The following is a 20561-nucleotide window of genomic DNA, read 5'->3' on the forward strand; positions in this document are numbered from 1 at the left end:
GTTTACGAACTTAGCATGTGCGGTGGTGGGTTGAAGCTGACAAATTTTACAGTGCGCTTCGGGCAGCACGGCAGGTCAAAACTGGGTCAAAATCGAGCGAATAAAGAAGGGTTTTGACAGCAGTTAGTGCGCTTCCAGGTCAAAACGAGGTGCGCTGGTGGAATAAAGAAATTCGCTATAACTTGATGCATAGCCGTTTTCGAAAATTTCAAAAATTGCCAAAATGGCGGCCATTCTAGTAAAACATTTTTTTTTCATAAAAGATCACTATTCAAAAAATATTGAAAACGGCTACGTAACAAGTTAGATCCATTTTTATATGTCTGAAAAAAATTTCAGCCAAATCGGTTCAGTAGATGCTGAGGAAAACTTACCAGCAGTTGAAAAGCCATGGTTTCGAGAAAAACGCTGCCATCAACGTAATACTCACTATGTTTGCACCCATGCTGAATACATCTTCGAATGTACCTCAAAGGAACCCAAAAAAAGCTACGTCATTGATGGATGTTCCCTTATCAGTTTTTTTCTCAGGAATCTTACAAAAGACATATTTTCAATAGTACAGTTGCTTGCATAATTATTAAGGCTTGACAATTTTAAATATTTTTTTATGCGTTTTAGCGTCGTTTGAAAGAAGATAACAATAGCTATTGACACATTCTCAACAAACCAATTTTTGAAATGCATATTTCAGCAATGCGAATAATTTTCCTAGATTCTATAGTGTTTGAACCTTACAAAAACGTAAATGTCAAATTTATAGTGTTTAAGGAACTGTAGAATACTAATTGCAAAGTTCATGTAAAATAAACAAAAAACAAGCGTTTTTGGTTAATTATTTTTTAATGGTTACAAATGATCAGGAGTATGTATTTATAATACATTTTTTATGTTATATGACTGCGAAATAAGTGCTTTATTCGATGCCTAAAGGATTTTGAAGTGAAATTTCAAATATGTTGATCTTAGGCCAATATGACAACAGGGGTAATTTAGCGTTGTAACGTCACGAAAAAAGTATAGTTTTTTACTTCATGGGAACTCCTTACATTTAATCAAAGTAATATTTTGTTTTTTCTTTATAATCAAAAATACCTTTAATTTGATACTAAAAGATCGCATCTAGGTTGAATACAACTTGAGTTACAACCGGGTTTAGTTTGCGTTGTAACGTCACGAAATTTTTTTCTCCCCTTATATAACATTCGTCTATGTTTAAAAACATACTTGATGCGTCTAAATGAGTTCACGTTACATCTGTCATATAACAGAGAATAAATTTTATAAAATGGATTAATGTTTTTAATTATTAAACTGTGGGTCATCCATGAGTCACGTTACATTCTAAAGAATTATATTACAATGCATTGCGTGAGGGGGAATTGAAAATTGTCAACTTTCGCGTTACGTAACATGCGATTGTTCCCTAAGAGAAAAACTATTGACGCAAGGTAACCGTATTAAAGAAATGAATACTTCGTCCGCATCGCTCAAGTCAATCTTCCGAATGTGATGGTTATCGCAATTACGGGACGTGACATCACCACATTTAACGATGAGAAGAACATTTTTGAACGACCAACACTATATCGTGGAATAAGCCAGCTATTTATTTTTGGGGCAAGTCTAAATGAAAAAATCTTCAGCGGCAAAAATGCACTCGAATTTTCTTGAATAAGTAGTGTGAGTTTTAAAAAATCAAGGAAATATCACGGGAGCGAAAAAAGCTAACAAGCGGCATTTTTGTGTTATTATTATTATTTTTGAAAGGTTTCTTGTATTTATTGGAATTAAGGACACTTTTTTAAACTTAAGGACACATTTGTAAATTTTAATATAAATGCTGAATAAACTGCTAACGTACTCTAGCATTGTGAAAAAACTACAATAAAAAAAAATTTAATATGTTTTACACATAATGTCATATAAGATACTTTTGAGAATATTTATGATGCATATGTCACTTATGAAAAGAGTTGATTTGATCATAACTCACATTCCTTCACTGAAAATCTCCAAGTTTAAGTTTGGTTCTTCATTACCAAACATTAAACGACAAAGTAAATTTGTTACATAATTTATGAATAACCCCACAAACCAAGTGCATAAAGTAGAAGTAGAAATATATAAAATCAGATATTGAGCTATTTCATATGAAAATGTCTAAGAAATGTGTGATAAATAATGGATATCGACTGATTCATATTTTCGTGACGTTACAACGGAGTGAGAATACCCCTTGCTGAAAAATGAGCGTTGTAACGTCACGAAATATAAAAGCTTCTCAAATATAGGTGTTACCAGTTATAGGCACTCTAAACATGGCAAAATGTTCGATTATTATTTGTTATCAAATCGTGGAAGAAGAAATTGTTATAAAATTTCAAACAGAGCAGAGTTTTTGACTTTTGTTAGAAAAGCCCCGACACCTCAATTTCTCGCGCGTTGTAACGTCACGCTACATTTTTACTCCCCAAGGTAATATAAACAAAGTAAACAAATATCTTATGCATCATACTTATAGGAAATTTTATCTACTTTCCGAATCTGTAATAATATCAAAGGGTTTCATGAAAAAAAAAAAGTTAGAATTAAAATGATGCCAACAGAATAGTCAAAACGTTGTAACGTCACGGTAGAATGTGTCTATTGGGTGTTGCATATTGCTAAGGGAAAAGAAAATTCAGTACGTTTTGAGGCACGGAGATGAAGTCAACATTAAAAATGAAGTGTAATAAATGAACGAAAAAATATTGACTCTTCAATGAGGGGCCATCCACATTTCACGTGAACTGCTTTGGGGGGGGGGGGGGGGGGGTCTGCGTGGACGGTTCATATAAAGTTTTTAGAATTTATATGGGCAGTTGTCCACGGAGGGGTGTCAAAATCGTTAACAATCTGTCCACGTGGAATGTGGATGGCCCTAAGGTATTTATTTTACCACGAGAAGGACAATTTGTTGCTTAATTCAACACCGGATATTATGCTGATGGCATCTGGTCGTTATCACTGAGAGTTCGAATAAGGCATTCCTTCTGATAAAACAGTGGAAAGCTGTTTTCACACTGAAAATTTGACGGTTCATATATTTTGATGCCAGCGGTCCAAACGTTAGTTTGTTGTCGAAATGATATATCTACAACTGATGCCACCCGGACAGGTTTAAACCCCTACTCGATTATTGTACCGATATGAAACATTCGATCGCTTAGATTTACGTTTGCTCAGCTTAAATGCTCAGCGACAACTATCATTAGCCACTCCTGGAACAACCTGGATGCTCCGAAGGAACTTGCAGTTGGGACATTTACATTTCTGCATCAAAATACAGCATGCGCCGTCTCTATCTTCATATTTTTCCTCAGGAATCTTCCAGAATAAATGTTCCTGAATATAGGCTGCATTGGCCTCTCCCGAAATGACCCGGGTGCCCCGGAGGAACCTTTAGCAAGGCACGGTGCTCCCACAAACCGTTATTATAAAAAAATCACCAAAGAATCTGAGTACACCATTCGATTCGTTATGACGTCCAGAATCTCTGGTCAAAATTTCAAAATCATCGTACGGTACATTTTTGAGTAATGCCCTTTTATTTATTTGGTATATTTACCAACAGGCAAGCAGGTGCCCTAATGGTGTAGCTTAAAGCTAACAATTAAAATATCTTCAGAGAGTCAATACAATATTACATATTTCAAATAGTATAACATTTGAACTAGTCAGATCTTGAAAAAAAAAACAAACGATATCGCCGACGAAGAAGCGTTCGAGATAAATTAAAGTCGAATAGAGCAGATACTCTGTTGAATAACCTTTGGAGACCAACCATTGCGCCAAAAATGCCGTAGTTAGTTCGTTGAGCAGGCAGTCGTAGTATCGAATTGTTTCGCAGAGCACGAGGTTGCACGTTTATATTTACTTGTTCCAAAAGAGCGGAACAGTCTATGCGGCCTTGTAAAAGGTCTGTGGTGAACAATGCTCTGGCCGTGTCTCTACGGACAGACAGAAGCTCCAAACGTATTAATAGGCAGCGACTTTCATAGCATGGTAGACGAAGGCGATCCGTCCATGGCAGTTTACGAAGAGCGAATCTCAAAAAGCGCCGTTGAACTGATTCTATTCTTTCCACGCCATTGTTGTAATGAGGAGACCAGACAACCGAGCAGTACTCAAGTATAGAGCGAGATAATGCGCAATACAATGATTTAAGGCAGTAGATATTCGTAAAGTCTTTGGCGATCCTGAAGATGAATCCCAGAACTCTAGAAGCTTTGTCGACAGTAAACGAAATGTGAGGCTTGAAAGTGAGCTGGGAATCCAAAATTACCCCCAAGTCTTTAACTTGGTTTACGCGCTCGATCTCAGTTCCTAGCAAAGCGCATTTGTAATGTATAGTCTGTTTTTTTCGCGAAAATGATATAAACGAGCATTTGGATGGATGAACGTCCATACGGTTCAGTAGGCACCAATCGGCAAAACATCTAGCTGACGTTGAAGAAAGTAACAGTCTTCAATTGTATGAACTTGAAAATAGAGTTTGAGGTCATCCGCGTAAGACAACCGTGGTCCTTTGATAACTAGGTTCACGTCATTAAAATAGAGCAGGAATATTAGCGGTCCTAAGTGACTTCCCTGTGGTATTCCAGACGTAGCGTCAAAATAAGAGGATTGGCAATCAGGGCCGGCGTTTCATGTGGGTAGTATGGGTAGTAGTACCCACTCGGAAAATATCCATGTGGGTACTTACCCACACGGAACTATCGGACAAAACCAAAAAAAGTACTATTGTAAGCGACAGATTTTTGATGGATATCGTTGAGCGAGAGGTTATAAATCTACAGACTTATGTACAGTTGTAACATTACTCAGAGAAAAGGATTATTTTTTTTAATTGTTTCATTTACGATAGAGTTCTGAATTTCATTTACGGTAGAGTTCTAAAGTTTTGTTTCCTCGTAACAATTTTTTTTGATGCACTGTCAACTTTTCGTAAAATTTTGTTCAAATATCAAATATCAGAAGGTCACTGGCCAAACAGTAGAAAAGTACCTGGCGAACATGGACATTAGAAAGCGGAAGTCCTGTCCATTGGTCTCGGAGTTGCTCGATGGTCGAGTCGATCTTTCCGGCGAATCGCGACGTGATGATGGTGGCCCACGCCAAGACCTATCTCACCCTGGATGACAACGACTGGCAGGGCACTCCATATTTTACTTTACCCACGAAGAAAGTGACCTCTGAGGTGAAATTCATTTCACACACCAAGTTCCCAAAGAAGGTGCTGCTGTGGCTGATAATCAGCGAGTAGTTCCGTACTGGTCGTGAACGGGGAAATTTATAGTACGAAGACCCTGCCGGAAGTTGCGGCGTTTATCAAGAAATACCGTAGGGGCTAAGACGCGGTGCTCTGTCCGGATCTGGTGTCGGCCCACTACTCGAAGCAATCGTTGGAGGAGATGGAGCGGCTGAAAATCGATGCGGTACCCAGGTCGGCCAACTCACCCAACGTTCCCCAGCTGCATCCCATCCAGAGTTTCTGGACAAACCGGAAGCTTGAGACCTACCTCAACAATCTTGACGCGAAAATTGAGGAGGAATTGATAAATAGAACGAAGAAAGAACTCAAAAACATGCCTACACGCATGTCCACCATGGCGAATATTCCGGTAAACTCTCGGAAAGCCACTCGCAAGGGCGTGGAATTACTTTTGCAAATGAGCCAATATAATTGCCTTCCATGGGAAATTAATGGGAACATGACAACTGAACGAAATTCGAAAATCTAATTTCTCTTAAACATTCCATTAGCACCCTATTGTTGATGCACTGTCAACTTTTCGTAAAATTTTGTTCAAATATCAAATATAACGTCGAACGTCGACGGAATCCCGTCAGGACCCGGGTTTAATGATGCTTTGAGTTTGCAGCAGGCTCTAGAAATCATCGTTCCGTCTAAATGAAAAGTGTTCAAAGTTTGACCGGACCGTGGGGTATTTCTGGCGGCACGTTCGAAGTGATGATCGCTCAGTGTCTCGTCAGTGAACACGCTGGCGATTACTCGGAGAAAAGCTGACAGATGTCCTGCGGAGTGGCTGCCTCCTTACCGTTGAATGTCATAGAAGAGGTAATGCCCTTTTGAAGGTCGTAAAGTACAAAAAAGTGATAAAAAACGACGAACTACTTATTGTAAAGCACGTATTTCAACCACCATTTTATGAAATAACTTCCAAAATAGTTTCTACACATTCCAAGGGTTACATTTCAAGACAATAACAATTGGTGAAAAGGTTCCCCCAGTGCACAGTGGTCTAAACTCGAAAAATCGTGATCGTTCTAGATTTGACTGTGAAAAATTGATTTTATGTACTCAATGTCTTCAGCAAAATTGTTTCATTGAATAAGGCCTTACTTTTGGCATTTTTAGTTTTTCGATCAATCCATCTAACAGTTAGATAAAAAATATATTTTTTCTAATTTTCAATATACCAGATTGCTTCCTTCAGCAAAGTTGTGGGAAATTTTAGAAGAAAAACAATTGCTGAATACTGCGATGTCCTATCTGTACGTTGGACACGACAAAATTGATTTTTTTACGGAAGACCCCTCCTCAAAATTAGTTTTTTGTCTATAATTTTGTCTGTAACGGTCAAAACAATGCAAAATGCTCCGAGATTTTTTTCATTCAACTAAGATACTATCAAGATTTTATAAAACTTATTGTTTTGACAATCATCATGCTGCAAACTCAAAGCATCATTGAACCCGGGTCCTGACGTAACCCTTGGGATGTGTAAAAACTATTTTGGAAGTTATTTCATAAAATGTTGGTTGAAATACGTGCTTTACAATAAGTAGTTCGTCGTTTTTTATCACTTTTTTGTACTTTACGACCTTCAAAAGGGCATTACCTCTTCTATGACATTCAACGGTAAGGAGGCAGCCACTCCGCAGGACATCTGTCAGCTTTTCTCCGAGAAATCGCCAGCGTGTTCACTGAAGAGACACTGAGCGATCATCACGTCGAACGTGCCGCCAGAAATACCCCACGGTCAAACTTTACTTAATTACTCAAAAATGTACCGTACGATGATTTTGAAATTTTGACCAGAGATTCTGGACGTCATAACGAATCGAATGGTGTACTCAGATTCTTTGGTACATACGGTCTGTGGGAGCACCGTGCAAGGAACATTTACATTCAAATATGTAAATGTCCCCTACTACAGGTTCCTCCGGGCATTCGGGTCGCTCAGGGAGATACCAATGCAACTTACATTCATGGATATATCTTTTGGAAGGTTCCTGATGAAAAATTCTGATAAAAAGGTATCGCATCTCCCCTACTAGAGGTTCCTTCGAGGGCTTCAGGTCGTTCCTGGAGTGATCAATCCAACCTGTACTCAGAAATGTCTTTTGGAAGATTCCTGATGAAAAATCCCGATCCCGAGAGGTGTCGCACGCTATATTTTCGTTCAAAAATGTAAGTGTCCCCTGATGCAGAGTCCTCTGTGGACTTCCAGATGAAAAACAGCCGTTTCTCGATGAGTTTTTGGCCGATTCTTGGTACCATCTATGCCTATGATCCATTACCAAAAATTAGCAAATTCACTGTGCCTACCGGAACTCAGGAATATTTTCTTTGTCCGGTGACCTAAGCCACACTTGTGGTCGGTGAATGAAACTTCAAAAAAATTACAGTTAAATGGTGATCGAATTAATAAAATCGAACATTTTTTGGTAAAGTTACAGTATTTCAAAGTTGATCAAAATTTTGCTTATCCTACTTTTTTTTACTATGCCTAAGTTTCTGAGTTCCTAAGTAAAATAAAAGCAGTGGTAGATTGACTCCCGCCCACTATGCATACCACCTGACAAAGCCGTCAAATACTCTATATACATATTTTGAAATCTAAAACCAAAGTTATTTAATTACAATTATATCACCTTACCAGCTTTGGGGTTAGAGTAATCAACGGGATAGTTGCTCTTTGTATGCCGCTAGTTTCTTCTGATACAAGAAAATCGTGTAGTTCTGGAAGCTGCATAGTAAATATGAGTGACAAGGTGATTTGATCAACAATAAAATCTCGTATATGTCTGTCCAAGTTCTCACACTCAGGATCAGAAAGGATATTCATGAACCCTTCTAAAGCAATCTCTCGGTGACCTGCGGCTTCTTCGGCAGCCATTTTAATCCATGCGTATTTCTTCCCGGTGACTTGCTTCGACCATACATATACACCATATAAAGCGTCGCTTTCCCAATTCCGCAGCAAGGCCCACACCAAAGACATAAGCGTGTGTTCGAAAATAGGATCGTTAAATTTTTTTGCCTGAATTAATTCTCGCAACACCGCTTCTGCATAGCGGATAACCATTTCTGGTTCCATGCAATGCAATGCAACCAAGTAAACAGCTGCTCGAATGCGATTGAACCATTCGGCACATGTGGAGGCATTAACTCGGAAGAAAGTACGTGAAGGTTTTTCTGGACTGGGTAACGCAAATGCAGTTCCTTCTGATGCATTATAAATAGACTTTTCCAATGCCTCCAGGAATCCTAGTAGAATTCTAGCGTGCCGCTGGTTGGCCATTGATGCACTTAAATCTTTAACTGTGCAATGCTCTTTCATTGATAAAACACGAGCATCTTCTTTTATAATAGACTCAATTTTTAGAAAAGTCTCCTGTGGTTTTCCGATAGGTGTGCGAAGTTTATTATTGACACAAAAGTGCGCTGCTTCCCACTGAGCCCAGGGGATCAAGCACCTCAAATCGGCCAATGCCATTTCGCTATACTTCTGTTTTTTTTCTTTATCCACAAACCATGATTTAATAAAGACTTCTTTGAGAAAATCATCAATGCATACAGATTCACGTTGAAAGCTAATTTTTTCGATGAATGGTCGAAAATAATGCGATCTTAGATCTCCGGTATTTTCAGTGGCAATATACCAACTTTGCAACTCGTAGATTTGTTGGTTTCGTAGTTCATTGTTTCCGCTAAATTGGCTAACCTGTGAATAAGAAATATTTCTTAGATGTAAGATCTTCATTTGCTGCATTTTATTTACCTGTTTCAGTGAGTACCGCAAAGGAAGTTTCGCAAGTATGTATGAAAATCGTTCCCTAATTTCAGCATTTGTAGAACACATTAGAACACAGCATACTTCAGCAATTCCTTGATAAACAGATGAAGCCAAAGCTCTATACGAGCTGAGTATATTGAGACACTCCGCACATTTCATTGTTAATTCCTCATCTTTCCGCATGCATATATTACAAATGTGAGTGCAAATAGCCTTAAATTGACTGTTATTCAGAAGAACATCATAGTATTGTGACACTTGACTTATGATCACTCGACACCAATTCAAAAGTAGTTCTAAGTGATGCGACGAAATATCCTTTGAAAGAACGTTTGCCAAAAACTCTGTTATTAAACGAAAATGCTCTGCTGTGGGACTAGTAGTTGCCGTGGATTCAGTCGTTTCTAATCCAAGACGGCGAAAGGAGTCAACAATAGCGTAGTTTTTGGTGCGCAGTAAAGCGCTCGATGATATAAAATTGCTGTTTTGGATGCTGTGCTGGTACGCAATACGTAGAATAGAATAGTGTAAATTAGGGTAATTATTCCACAAGCAATAATCTAGTAGATACATTTTTTTCAAAAGAACAACAAGTATACTTGGTTGAAGTGTCCACATTACTAAAATAGAATTGTTCGCCATCGCAAGTGTGGAAAGTGTAAGTAAATTGAAATTTATTGTATATTGCGATTGGATTCGCAATTCTGCTTTTTCACTATTTCGTAATAAATCCATAGCTTCACTTAAATCGTCCAAAATAAATTTGTATGCTTTCTCCAACGTTTCTACATTCTTAATTGCGAGAACAGAATGATACAGCTTTAGTAAACCTTCACGAATTTCTCTAGAGCGATGAAAGCGAAGTTTTACAAAAGATGATTTTGAATCCCAGACTAGGTTAAGAAATTTTGGGGGTAAATTTGCTGCCTTTGCTTCCGTGTAAGTGAGCAACAATAATAACAGGCTACATATTTGAGTGTGATTCAATGATTCAGTAATTGCGATTTCTCCTTCCAGCACAATAAGAATTCTTTCATTTTCCACCAAAGCAGCATATGGTTCCAACGTAAGCAGTATTATTAGGCACTCATTGATCGGTAGCAGTACTTCTTCAAGGCAGTATTGTTTCGTTATAATTATGCTTGCTTTCACGATTAGTTCGAAACTGTTGTCTATGACCTCTCGTCCAACAGTCTGGAACAACAGTTCGGGTGTCGGCATCAAGCACTTGATTACTGTGTTAAAAGCATCTACTAGAGAACAAAACGAAACCGCTGAAGAGATAAATTGATCACCACTTCCATTATCCGGGCCTTCTAATTCAACGCAGCATGCGTCAATATCTTCGACAAACTGACCCAATAAGTTCAGTGTAAAATCTAAATTCTCGTTCCAGAAGACTTTAAAAGAATGCAGCACCTAAAAATGAATACTCAATTCAAAATTGTTGACCAGTTTAACTTTTCATCTGATTACAAAACAAAAACCTGCAGTTTTACTTCATATTTGATAAACCAGAACAAGTAAAGAATGTTAACATTGTTACAATGTTTCTCTCTGACTATTATTTAAGAACACTTGCCATTAATACCATTAAACCTCTAAACCAAATTGAACATAACATCATCGGATATCCTTTAATGATTTTTTCTCATTTGTACGTCAGAATACGATCATCAGTTGGCAAAATGCTTGGACCAGAGGGGAACAGGGAAGGTGGTTACATTCCATAATCCCCAAGGTGTCGACGAACCCGTGGTTCAAGGGGTTGGATGTAGGTCGGGATTTCATTTGCGTGATGTCCCGGCTTATGTCCAATCACTATAGATTTGACGCGCATCTCCGTCGTGTTGGGCTCGTGGAAAGTGGTATCTGTGCCTGTGGTGAAGGTTATCACGACATAGAGCACGTTGTTTGGTCATGCCCTGTACACCGTGACGCCAGGTCTAAATTAATAGCTTCCCTGCAGGCCGAAGGTAGGCAGTCGGCTGTTCCTGTTCGTGATGTCATGGCGAGCCGTGACCTATCCTACATGTCCCTTATATACGTTTTCCTGAAATCCATCCACGCCCCAGTTTAGTCCTACCCCCTTCCGCCTGCATCCAGCCTAACGACAAGAACACGTTAAGACCCCGGATCCGGAAACAGCAATCAGACCCGCACGATACTCTCAAGGCCCGAGGGAGACAACCCAATATGCCAGTCCGTAATATCTTGGCCCAGCAGCGGAACATGTGCTTACCTATGGCAATGAAAACCATCATACAGTAAACCAGTGCTTTTAATGCAAAATATTATAGGTTTAAGTTAGATTTAGTTTCAGCTCGTAGTCGGCAGCGAGGATAAAAAATTTGCTTTTAGTTATTAAGATACTTTAGAAAGTAAGCTACCAGAAATAATTGGCGCCGTTAAACATTAAATTGTATTTGTGCCGTGTCAAATAAATTATAGATGAACAAAAAAAAATCATCGGATATATTTTTAAGTTACACTATTATACAGTTTTCTCAATTTGAAAAAAGCGATACTAGCAATAATCGTTAAAATATAAATATAATAATTGTGTTATTGTAAACCCAACAAAAATGACCTAAGCTTTTCCTCTAGAAAACTAACCTGTCAGAAAATCACAACCCAGAAATTACTAATTCCCAGAAAACTATTGTCAAGATTGAACCAATTCTCAGCAAACCAAGCCCAAAACATCCCAATTGCAAGAAACTTATTCTGCTGAAACAAAAAATAACCATTTACTCGAACTGACAAAACATATCTTTTAAAATCATAATCATATGATTTCAACTTTCAATTCAAACCCGACATACATGAGTTGATTATGTATTTCCAATAGTTTCATTTCATTTATTTATTCATTTAAATTTCATCTGACATCGTGGTGTTAATGGTATGATTTTAGAACTAGTCTAAAGTTAAAAATATAGTTCGCAAGCGTTGTCTAAAACTGACACAAGAAACATTAAAGTCGAAAACGTGATAGCCTTCTTGAAAACGTCAACGTATGGTGTTGACTGGATCGTTATCACCGTATACGGTGTTCTTCGGTTCTGGCAGAACAAGTTGCCGTAGAGTTCTCGTCTGGGGCATAGATTCGCATGCGCTCCAGCAAGTTGGAACTATCGATTTCTCCGCGCAGTATTTTAGCGCCAAACACAGCTTGGTTTATATCTCGACGGGGCTCCAGCGGCTCTACACCCAATAGGGCACATCGCTGTTCGTAAGGGGGCAGGTCGTTGAGATTACGCCATGGAAGTCTTCTCAGTACACGACGGACAAATTCATGCTGAACAGATTCGATTCTGGATTCCACACAGCTTCATATGGTGACCAAACGACCGATGCGAACTCGAGTATCGAACGAACTAGGGAACGATAGAGGGCACGTAAGCAGATGGGGTCAATAAAGTCGTTTGCCATTTTCAGAACTAAACCTAGTTGACGATTGGCTTTGTTGATTATAGTGGAATAATGCTGCTTGAATGTGACTTGGTAGTCAAGCAATACTCCAAGATCCCTGATTTCGTCAACCCGTTCAAGCATCTGATCACCGAAGACATAGTTGTACAGGATAGGTCTTTTGAGTCGTCGATATGAGATCGCGTAACACTTTGCCACACTCACTACCAGTAAGTTTGACTTGCACCAATGCACGAATTCATCCAGTAGTTTCTGGAGCTCTCTGCAATCAGCTTCATTTCGTATTATCAGGTATATTTTCAAATCATCAGCGTATATTAGTACTCCGCCATTCGCAAAAAGTATCGTCACGTCATTAAAAAATATCACAAACAGCAGTGGACCTAAATTAATTCCTTGAGGCACACCAGAGGAGGGGGTCAAGCTTTCAGATACTGTTGATCTAATTTTCACGAAGAGCTGTCTGTTACTCAAGTCAAGGAGCGAAGCCAGCTGCAAATGTTGTCGGAGATTCCAAGACGGTGCAGCTTAGCAAGGAGGATATCGTGATTAACGGTGTCAAACGCGGCTTTAATGTCGGTGTATACTGCATCAACCTCAACCATTGCGCCGATACAAAACGATGTGAACTCGCACAGGTTAGTGTCCACGGAGCGTTTGGGATAAAATCCATGTTGAGCGATGCTGATAACTCCTACAAGAGCTGAACAACATATCCTTCAAGATGTTCTCGAAGCATTTTGATCCAGCTGGTAAAGAGGTTATGCCACGATAATTAGAAATGTCGGGCTTATCGCCTTTCTTGTGCACCGGCAGTATATGGGGAATCTTCCATTCCGATGGAAATACTTGATGTTGAAGTGATCTATCTAAAATCGCCTGGAGGGGAACAGTCAAGGAAGCGCTGCACTTTTTGAAGATGCAAGAGGGAATACCACCGGGGCCTGGCTTATAGGACTGTTTCAGTTTCTGTAATGCAGCTTCAACCATCGTAGCGTTAATATTAAACACGTCGAAATCTATCACGTCTCTTGGTACTAGAGTGACAGCGATGTCTATTTCCTCCGCAGTGGGCACCCGGTTTTCGAACAAGCTAACAAATTGTTGAGAAAAAAGAGCACATTTGGCGGCATGAACATTCCCTAGGTGCATCAGAATAGGGAGACCATTCTCTTTACGCTTCGAGTTTACAAAGCTTCAAAAACGTTTAGGGTATCGCCGGAGATCCTCCTCTCTTCGCCTCACGTACCTTTTGTACAGGAAACGGTTTTAACCACGGTAGGTTCGACTCGCCTCGTCAAATTGTCGCTTAGCATACAGGCTTCTATGCTGGCTATACTGTTTCAGCGAAGTGGAGCGCCGTCGACACAGGATGCGAAGGTGCTTGTTGGACCATACAGGATTTTTCGATGGTCTTTTTACCGGTACAGCTTGAACAATGCAATTCTGAATAGCGCGATTGAAACAGCTAACTGCACAGTCGCATCAGAATTTTGAATCACCTCAGACCAATCAACATCGGACAGCAATTCGTTTAGAATGTCGTAATCGCCACGACGAAAGTCACGTTCAGTCAGATCGATATCTTGGTGGAACGAAACAGGAGGCTCACAAAGCACAGTGAAGCAAAGAGGTGGGTAATTTATTTATTTAATGTAGAGGTGGGTGATAAGTATCAATTGGTACAACTTCCTCAACTGCTAAAGAGACGGCACCATCCTTCATAACGGAGTCGCTGGAGAACACGAGATCTAATACACGGTCTAAGTTGTTTCGTATTCAATTATGCTGTCGTAGTCTGAGGAACGCCATGTTATCGAGAAGGGATTGGCTGGCCAAGGAAAGCTGTGACTGTACAGGATCAACAAAAGCATACCCGCTACCAGAACTCTTCCAAACTAGGCGCGGTTGTTTAAAGTCACTCAGCAAGACAAGCTCTCCTATATCGCTAAATTTTCTGCTAATTTCAGAGACAGCATCAATATGGAGCATCACGAAGTTAAAGTCTCGGCCTTAATCTGGTGGCAAGTACAGAACACCAATAAAAAGTGGCAGTGGCTCGATGGCGATTTTTACCCATAGATGTTCAATGTTATCAGCAGCCGTGACATGGACAACAGATGCCCAAGTAACACACAAAACATGTTAGAAAAGAATTAACAATGACAGTAGTCATATAGAAGTAATATAAGCGCAATTGAAAACTTGTGTTGTTATATTCTTGTTCTCGAGATGTTCTTTTTAATTGTATTTTATAGATTACTAGCTGACCCGGCAAACTTCGTCAGGCCTATTTTTGTGTTTAATTTAATAATTTTCCACATTCCAAATTCATTAATTTCTTGCGATTTGTTTATATCGTTTGAAATTATTGGTTTTATCGGAATGACAACATCCTTGATTTTTGCCTTTAGTACATTACCTCTATTTCGGAAATACTCATATTGGGTGGTATTCAGTTATTTTCGTTTTTTTTTTCAGAAACTAAAAGTGGTCATCTTCGAATTCAAGATGGTGTCCAGGGTCAATGCTTGGCTTCTATACATTATTTCGATTACGGAATTATTTATATGTAGTAGTATTCGGCTGTTTCCCAGAAGTTGCCATCTTACAATTCAAAATGGTGTCTGAGGTCAATTTTGAGCTCCATGCATCATTTTGGTTAATGAAACACTCATATTGGGTGGTATTTGGTCACTCTAGGCTATTTTTCAGAAACCGGAAGTCACCATCCTGGATTTTAAAATGCCATTTGGAGACAATTTCTGGCCCCTGAGCGTCATTCTGGTTTAAGAAACACCCATAATAGGTGTTATTTAGTCATTTTCGGCTGTTTTCCAGAAACCGCAAGTCACCATCTTAGAATTCAAAATGGTGTCTGTGGTCGATTCTAGCTCCTGTGTATCATTCTGGTATCGAAGCATCTCATATTGGATGGAAATCGGCCATTTTTGGCTGTTTTTCAGCAAGTGGAAGTCGCCATCTTGGATTTCAAAATGGTATTTGAGGACAATTTCTGGCCTCTGAGCGTCGTTCTGGTTGGAGAAACACCCATATTGGGTGGTATTTGGTCATTTTCGACAGTTTCCCATTCATCGGAAGTCGTCATCTTACAATTCATACTGGCCTCTGAGCATCATTCTGGTTAAAGAAATGCCCATAATTGGTTGTTTTTGGGTCATTTTCGGCAGTTTTCCAGTCACCAAAAGTCGCCATTTTACAACTCAAAATGTTGCCTGAGGTCGGTTCGTGGTTTCAGTGCAGCATCACGATTTCGGAAATACCCATAATAGGTGGTATTTAATCATATCTCGCTGTTTTTCAAAAACCGGAAGTCGTCATCTTGGATTTCAAAATGATATTTGGACACATTTTCCGGATAAAAACCGGAAGTTTCCATCTTAAATTTAACAATGGCGTCTGGAGTCGAAAATTTTTCTTGCTCTCAAAAACCTCAACATATCAAATTTGGTTCCATTTGCTTGATTATTTCTCGAGATCTGCAGAAATTTGTGTGGAACCCCTCCTTTCAGAAGAAGGAGGGGTGTCGCAACATTATAGACATCTTTGTTACCCCTGAAAATATTTACCTGCCGAATTTGGTTCCATTTATTTGGTTAGTTCTCGAGATGAGCAGAAATTTGTGTTTCATTTGTATGGAACCCCTCCCTTTTAGTAGATGGAGGGGTGTCAAACCATTATGGATATATTTGTTACCCCTAAAAACCTGCCAAATTTGGTTTCATTTGCTTGGTTAGTTTTCGAGATGTGCATGAATCTGTGTTTTATTTGTATGGGAACCCTCCCTTCCAGACGAGGTAGGGGTATCAAACCATTATGGATTTTTTTGTTACCAAAAAAACATCCACCTGCCAAATTTGGTTTCATTTGCTTGGTTAGTTTTCGAGATGTACCTGAATTTGTGTTTTATTTGTATGGGACCTCTCCCTTCTAGAAGGGGGAGGGGTCTCGAACTATCTTAGTCACCTTTCTCGGCCCCTAAAACCCCTATATATAAAATTTCACGCCGATCGGTTCAGTAGTTTTCAAGCCTATATGAATCAGACAGACAGAGCTGCATTTTTATATTTTTAGATTGAATATAAACTGCCGCTGCTTGTCTGTAACTTGTGTTTATGATGATGCACAGAAAACAACCTAAAATACATCATTTGCGAGAAGTTGTTTATCATCAGTGATTCAACCACATTTAGAAAACAAGCTCGTTTTTTCCTGGTTTTGAAGATGTTTTCAATAGCATGGGTTAAACGAACATTAACTATTACGTGAATGGCACTTGTTTTCAAGTTGTCTTCCAGATTTTTGCACTATTAGAAAAATTGTATATGAAATGCCCAGCCGATATAGCCGCGCCTGTTCAATATTACACGCCTAATGACAATACTACGTACCTGCAAAGTGCTTTTTTATGGTTGGTCTCATTATTCAACAGCCAACGCTAAATTACTTGATCAAATTGTTACTAAAATTATTTGAACGATTTCAATAAAACTATTCGAGGTGGGTCAAATGTGCCATGAAAAGATAAAAAAACCACTTGCAGTGCAACCAATATCACTGCATTTTTTGTTAGCGTATATCTTACAATGTTTCCTAGCTTTGTTATATTTTAGGTCTAGATAACGTTGAAACTATGAGAAAACAATTTTAATATTCAAGCTACAGAAACAATCCATTTTGAAAGGTTGTACATTGCTTTTTATAATCAATTTATAATTAATTGAAAGTACCACTGACGAGAGGATTGTCGATCTAGTTGCACTGCGCATAACAACACATTTGCTCATGCGCTGGAAAAATGTTGTCATAGCAACGCATTTGCGCATACGCTTTGTTTCCACTGGGTCAGTGCAGATCTACCCAAGAAAAAAGAAACGTCATTGCGATTTACAACGCATGTAAGAAAGAGATGCCAGATAGTTGTTTACGAACTAAGTCCATGTGGTGGTGGGCTAAATTGGCACTTCGCAATTTAATAAATCGTTCTGTAAACAAATTTAAACAAACGTTCTGTAATGCATAATATATTTTCCACTGATTGACAAATAGAAAACGGTATCCAATGAATGGCGCATGTTTTTCTTTTTCAGAAGTAAAACACAATGTTTCACCATGAAATTTGACGCGCACGTAGAACTTTGTATTACATGCATCGAAAGATGGATCTAATATTGTTTCTTATTTTTCGGTGATTATTCGAAACGCCATAATCACTATTTTTATCGTTCCTGATATAAATCAGCGCCGTTCTGCAATATTTTTATTTTGGAGTTTCATGCTCGCGTCAACGATGTTTTGATAAGTTAGCAATTACAACTTGAAAATAACCTGTTTTGAACGTTTTATTACCGTATTGGAACTCGAAATGTATTTTGCAGCTTCAGTCTAACAAGTTAGCTTGCTTTCATAAAGTTATATAATACTTTATATAGCACCAGTACTTGTTATAGTAGCCTTCAATTTTTGCGCTTTTCTGGTGATAGAGATGTCATGGAAAAGGTAATGTCAACTGAAATATATAACTGAAGGTTGTATTAGAGGAGTTATCTCAACTGTTCTATATCAACGTGTGTTACTTGGGTGACGCATATAACCGCTTTACGGTTATGAGCACGCCTCCGCCCGATTGACACTGGCTGTTAGAGGCACAACGATCAACACGATAGACGCAAAAATCGTTATTGAAGAGCTGGCAAGATTGAATGCGATCGTCCAAATTAGTCTCCGTGGACACGTACACGTCGTAGTCTTACTCAGTGGAAGATAGGAACAGTTGATCAATTTTGGTCCTGAGGCCGTTCATATTCTGGTAGTATAGATGTAGTTTGGATGAAGAAGGTCGCTGGCTTGAGTGGCTCGGCTGCGTTGGGGACGGCAAATGCTTCAACAGTGCCGGCAGCAAAATTATGTCCGGATGTCAGACAGGAGGAAGAGAAGCTCGTTTGTTACAGGCGAGGAGGTCTAGAAACAGATTCAGGGTACCGTGGAATGCACAGTGGTCTTAACTCGAAAAATCGTGATCGTTTTAGTGAAATTTATAATAATTGATTTAATCTCATTCAAGTTAATTTCAATTATTTCTGCAGGTAAAAAATTCTGGGTAGAAATTAAATCAAATTGACGTGTGACTTCATTTTCAATTGGACTCACAAAACTCAAATTTGAGTTATGAACACTCTCAAACTGCTGAGCAAGTCTTTGAGCCTTTTGTTCATTGGATACAAGAAAACGTTCACCATCTTTTAAAACTGGAATAGGCTTTGAAGGTTTCTTAAGAATCTTCGACAGCTTCCAAAAAGGTTTTGAATATGGTTTCAATTTTTCAACTTTAGTCTCAAAATTTTGATTTCTCAGGAGAGTAAATCTATGTTTAATCTCTTTCTGTAAATCTTTATGAATAGTTTTAAAAACAGGGTCACGAGAACGTTGATATTGACGTCTGCGGACATTTTTCAAACGAATTAGAAGTTGAAGATTTTCGTCAATTATTGGTGAATCAAATTTCACTTGAGCCTTTGGAACAGAATAATTCCTGGCATCAACAATTGCACATTTTAATGCTTCCAAAGCGGAATCAATATTCACTTTGTTTTGCAAATCAAGCTCATTATTGAAATGTCTCTCAATATGAGTTTTGTATCTTTCCCATTTAGCCTTGTTATAATTAAAAACAGAGCTCATAGGGTTTAAAATTGATTCATGTGATAAAGAAAAAGTTATTGGAAGATGGTCAGAATCAAAGTCAGCATGTGTGATCAAATCACTACATACATGACTTTGATCTGTTAGCACCAAATCAATTGTTGAAGGGTTTCTTACAGAAGAAAAGCATGTAGGACTATTCGGAGACAAAATAGAATAGTATCCACCGCCGGAACCCTGAATCCTATCATATCTATGAACCACGTAATTGAGATCATATTTTAATTTTATGTTAGGTTTCGAAAATGTTTCAGTAATAATTGCAATATGCACATTATTTACTGTTAAAAAATTAAAAAGCTCATTCTCATTGGCCTTCAATGAGCGAGCATTCCAATTTAATATTTTAATTGTTTTATTTAAAATCATTGCTAAATTTTATATTAGAAACAATTTTAATAGTAAAATTTGTGCCTATTTGAATGGCTTCAAACATTGATTTTGCCTGCAACATGGCGTTCATAAGTTCGAACATTGCCTGTTGCAAAAACGAAAGTTTACCTGGCGTAATAAGCTCCAGGCAGATGACATTAGAAAAAATATTTTCGGCAGCAATATTAGCTGGAGTAATAGATGTACATTTATTTTCTAGCGTGTTTTGCTTACCCATATTAACGGTCATTTTCGAAATACCAACACTAGGCGGTATAATGTTCGAACTACCTGTAACCTGCATAAGTTAAACGGGTATGCAAAGGAGTAGGTAAACTATGCGTCACTGGTACGCTTGGAGAATTTTGTTTTGAAGTTGGTTTTCATTGAGAAATTGAATTTTGTTTACCTTGCCTTTCCTTAACAATTGCTAAACGGACTGGGCATTGATAAAAATTTGACATATGGTTGCCGTTACAATTCGCACAGCGAAAATTTTTACTCTCTTTCACAGGACATGTGTCCTTTTTGTGAGAAGAGTCTCCACAATTAAGACATTTTTGGTTCATGTTACAGAATTTGGAACCATGGCCATAACGTTGGTAAGTACGGCATTATGCTTTTCACCTCCGCCATACTTCCTATAAATTTCCCACTTTACAATTTCTTGCATCTGGGTTCTGTAATTAGTCTCATAAAAAGGTTATATATTTGTAAATACATGATGTACCCCTACCACCTGATTTTGTTGATACTTTTCTTGTTACTAACTGCTATTTTATCTGATTTATCTTCCTTAGGAGCTCCTTGCGGCTCTTTGTTTATTACCTGTGCTTCTATTATGTCTCGTAGTGGGAGTATTTCCGACTTATTTGCTTCCTTTATTTCTGTAATTTCTGCTACGTGGATATTTTTCGTAAATTCATCCTGCCGTGGTTCCAA

General features: G+C 38.5%; 1 protein-coding gene across 2 annotated transcripts in view; it reads right to left on the bottom strand.

The window, feature by feature from the left end:
* The window catches only part of LOC129719193 (serine/threonine-protein kinase Smg1), a 199853-nt gene that overhangs the window by 159477 nt on the left and 19815 nt on the right, over positions 1-20561 (bottom strand). The window contains exons 3-4 of one of the 2 annotated variants that reach the window (XM_055670690.1): positions 9075-10508; positions 7950-9017 (exon numbers count right to left, since the gene is read on the bottom strand). The exons of the other annotated variant lie outside the window; for it this stretch is intronic. Coding sequence (XP_055526665.1) covers positions 7950-9017; positions 9075-10508 — 2502 coding nt within the window. The remainder of the gene's footprint in view (positions 1-7949; positions 9018-9074; positions 10509-20561) is intronic. 2 annotated transcript variants of the gene reach the window in all.

This window comes from Wyeomyia smithii, chromosome 1 (genome assembly GCF_029784165.1).
Source record: "Wyeomyia smithii strain HCP4-BCI-WySm-NY-G18 chromosome 1, ASM2978416v1, whole genome shotgun sequence".
Classification (NCBI taxonomy): Eukaryota; Metazoa; Arthropoda; class Insecta; order Diptera; family Culicidae; genus Wyeomyia; species Wyeomyia smithii.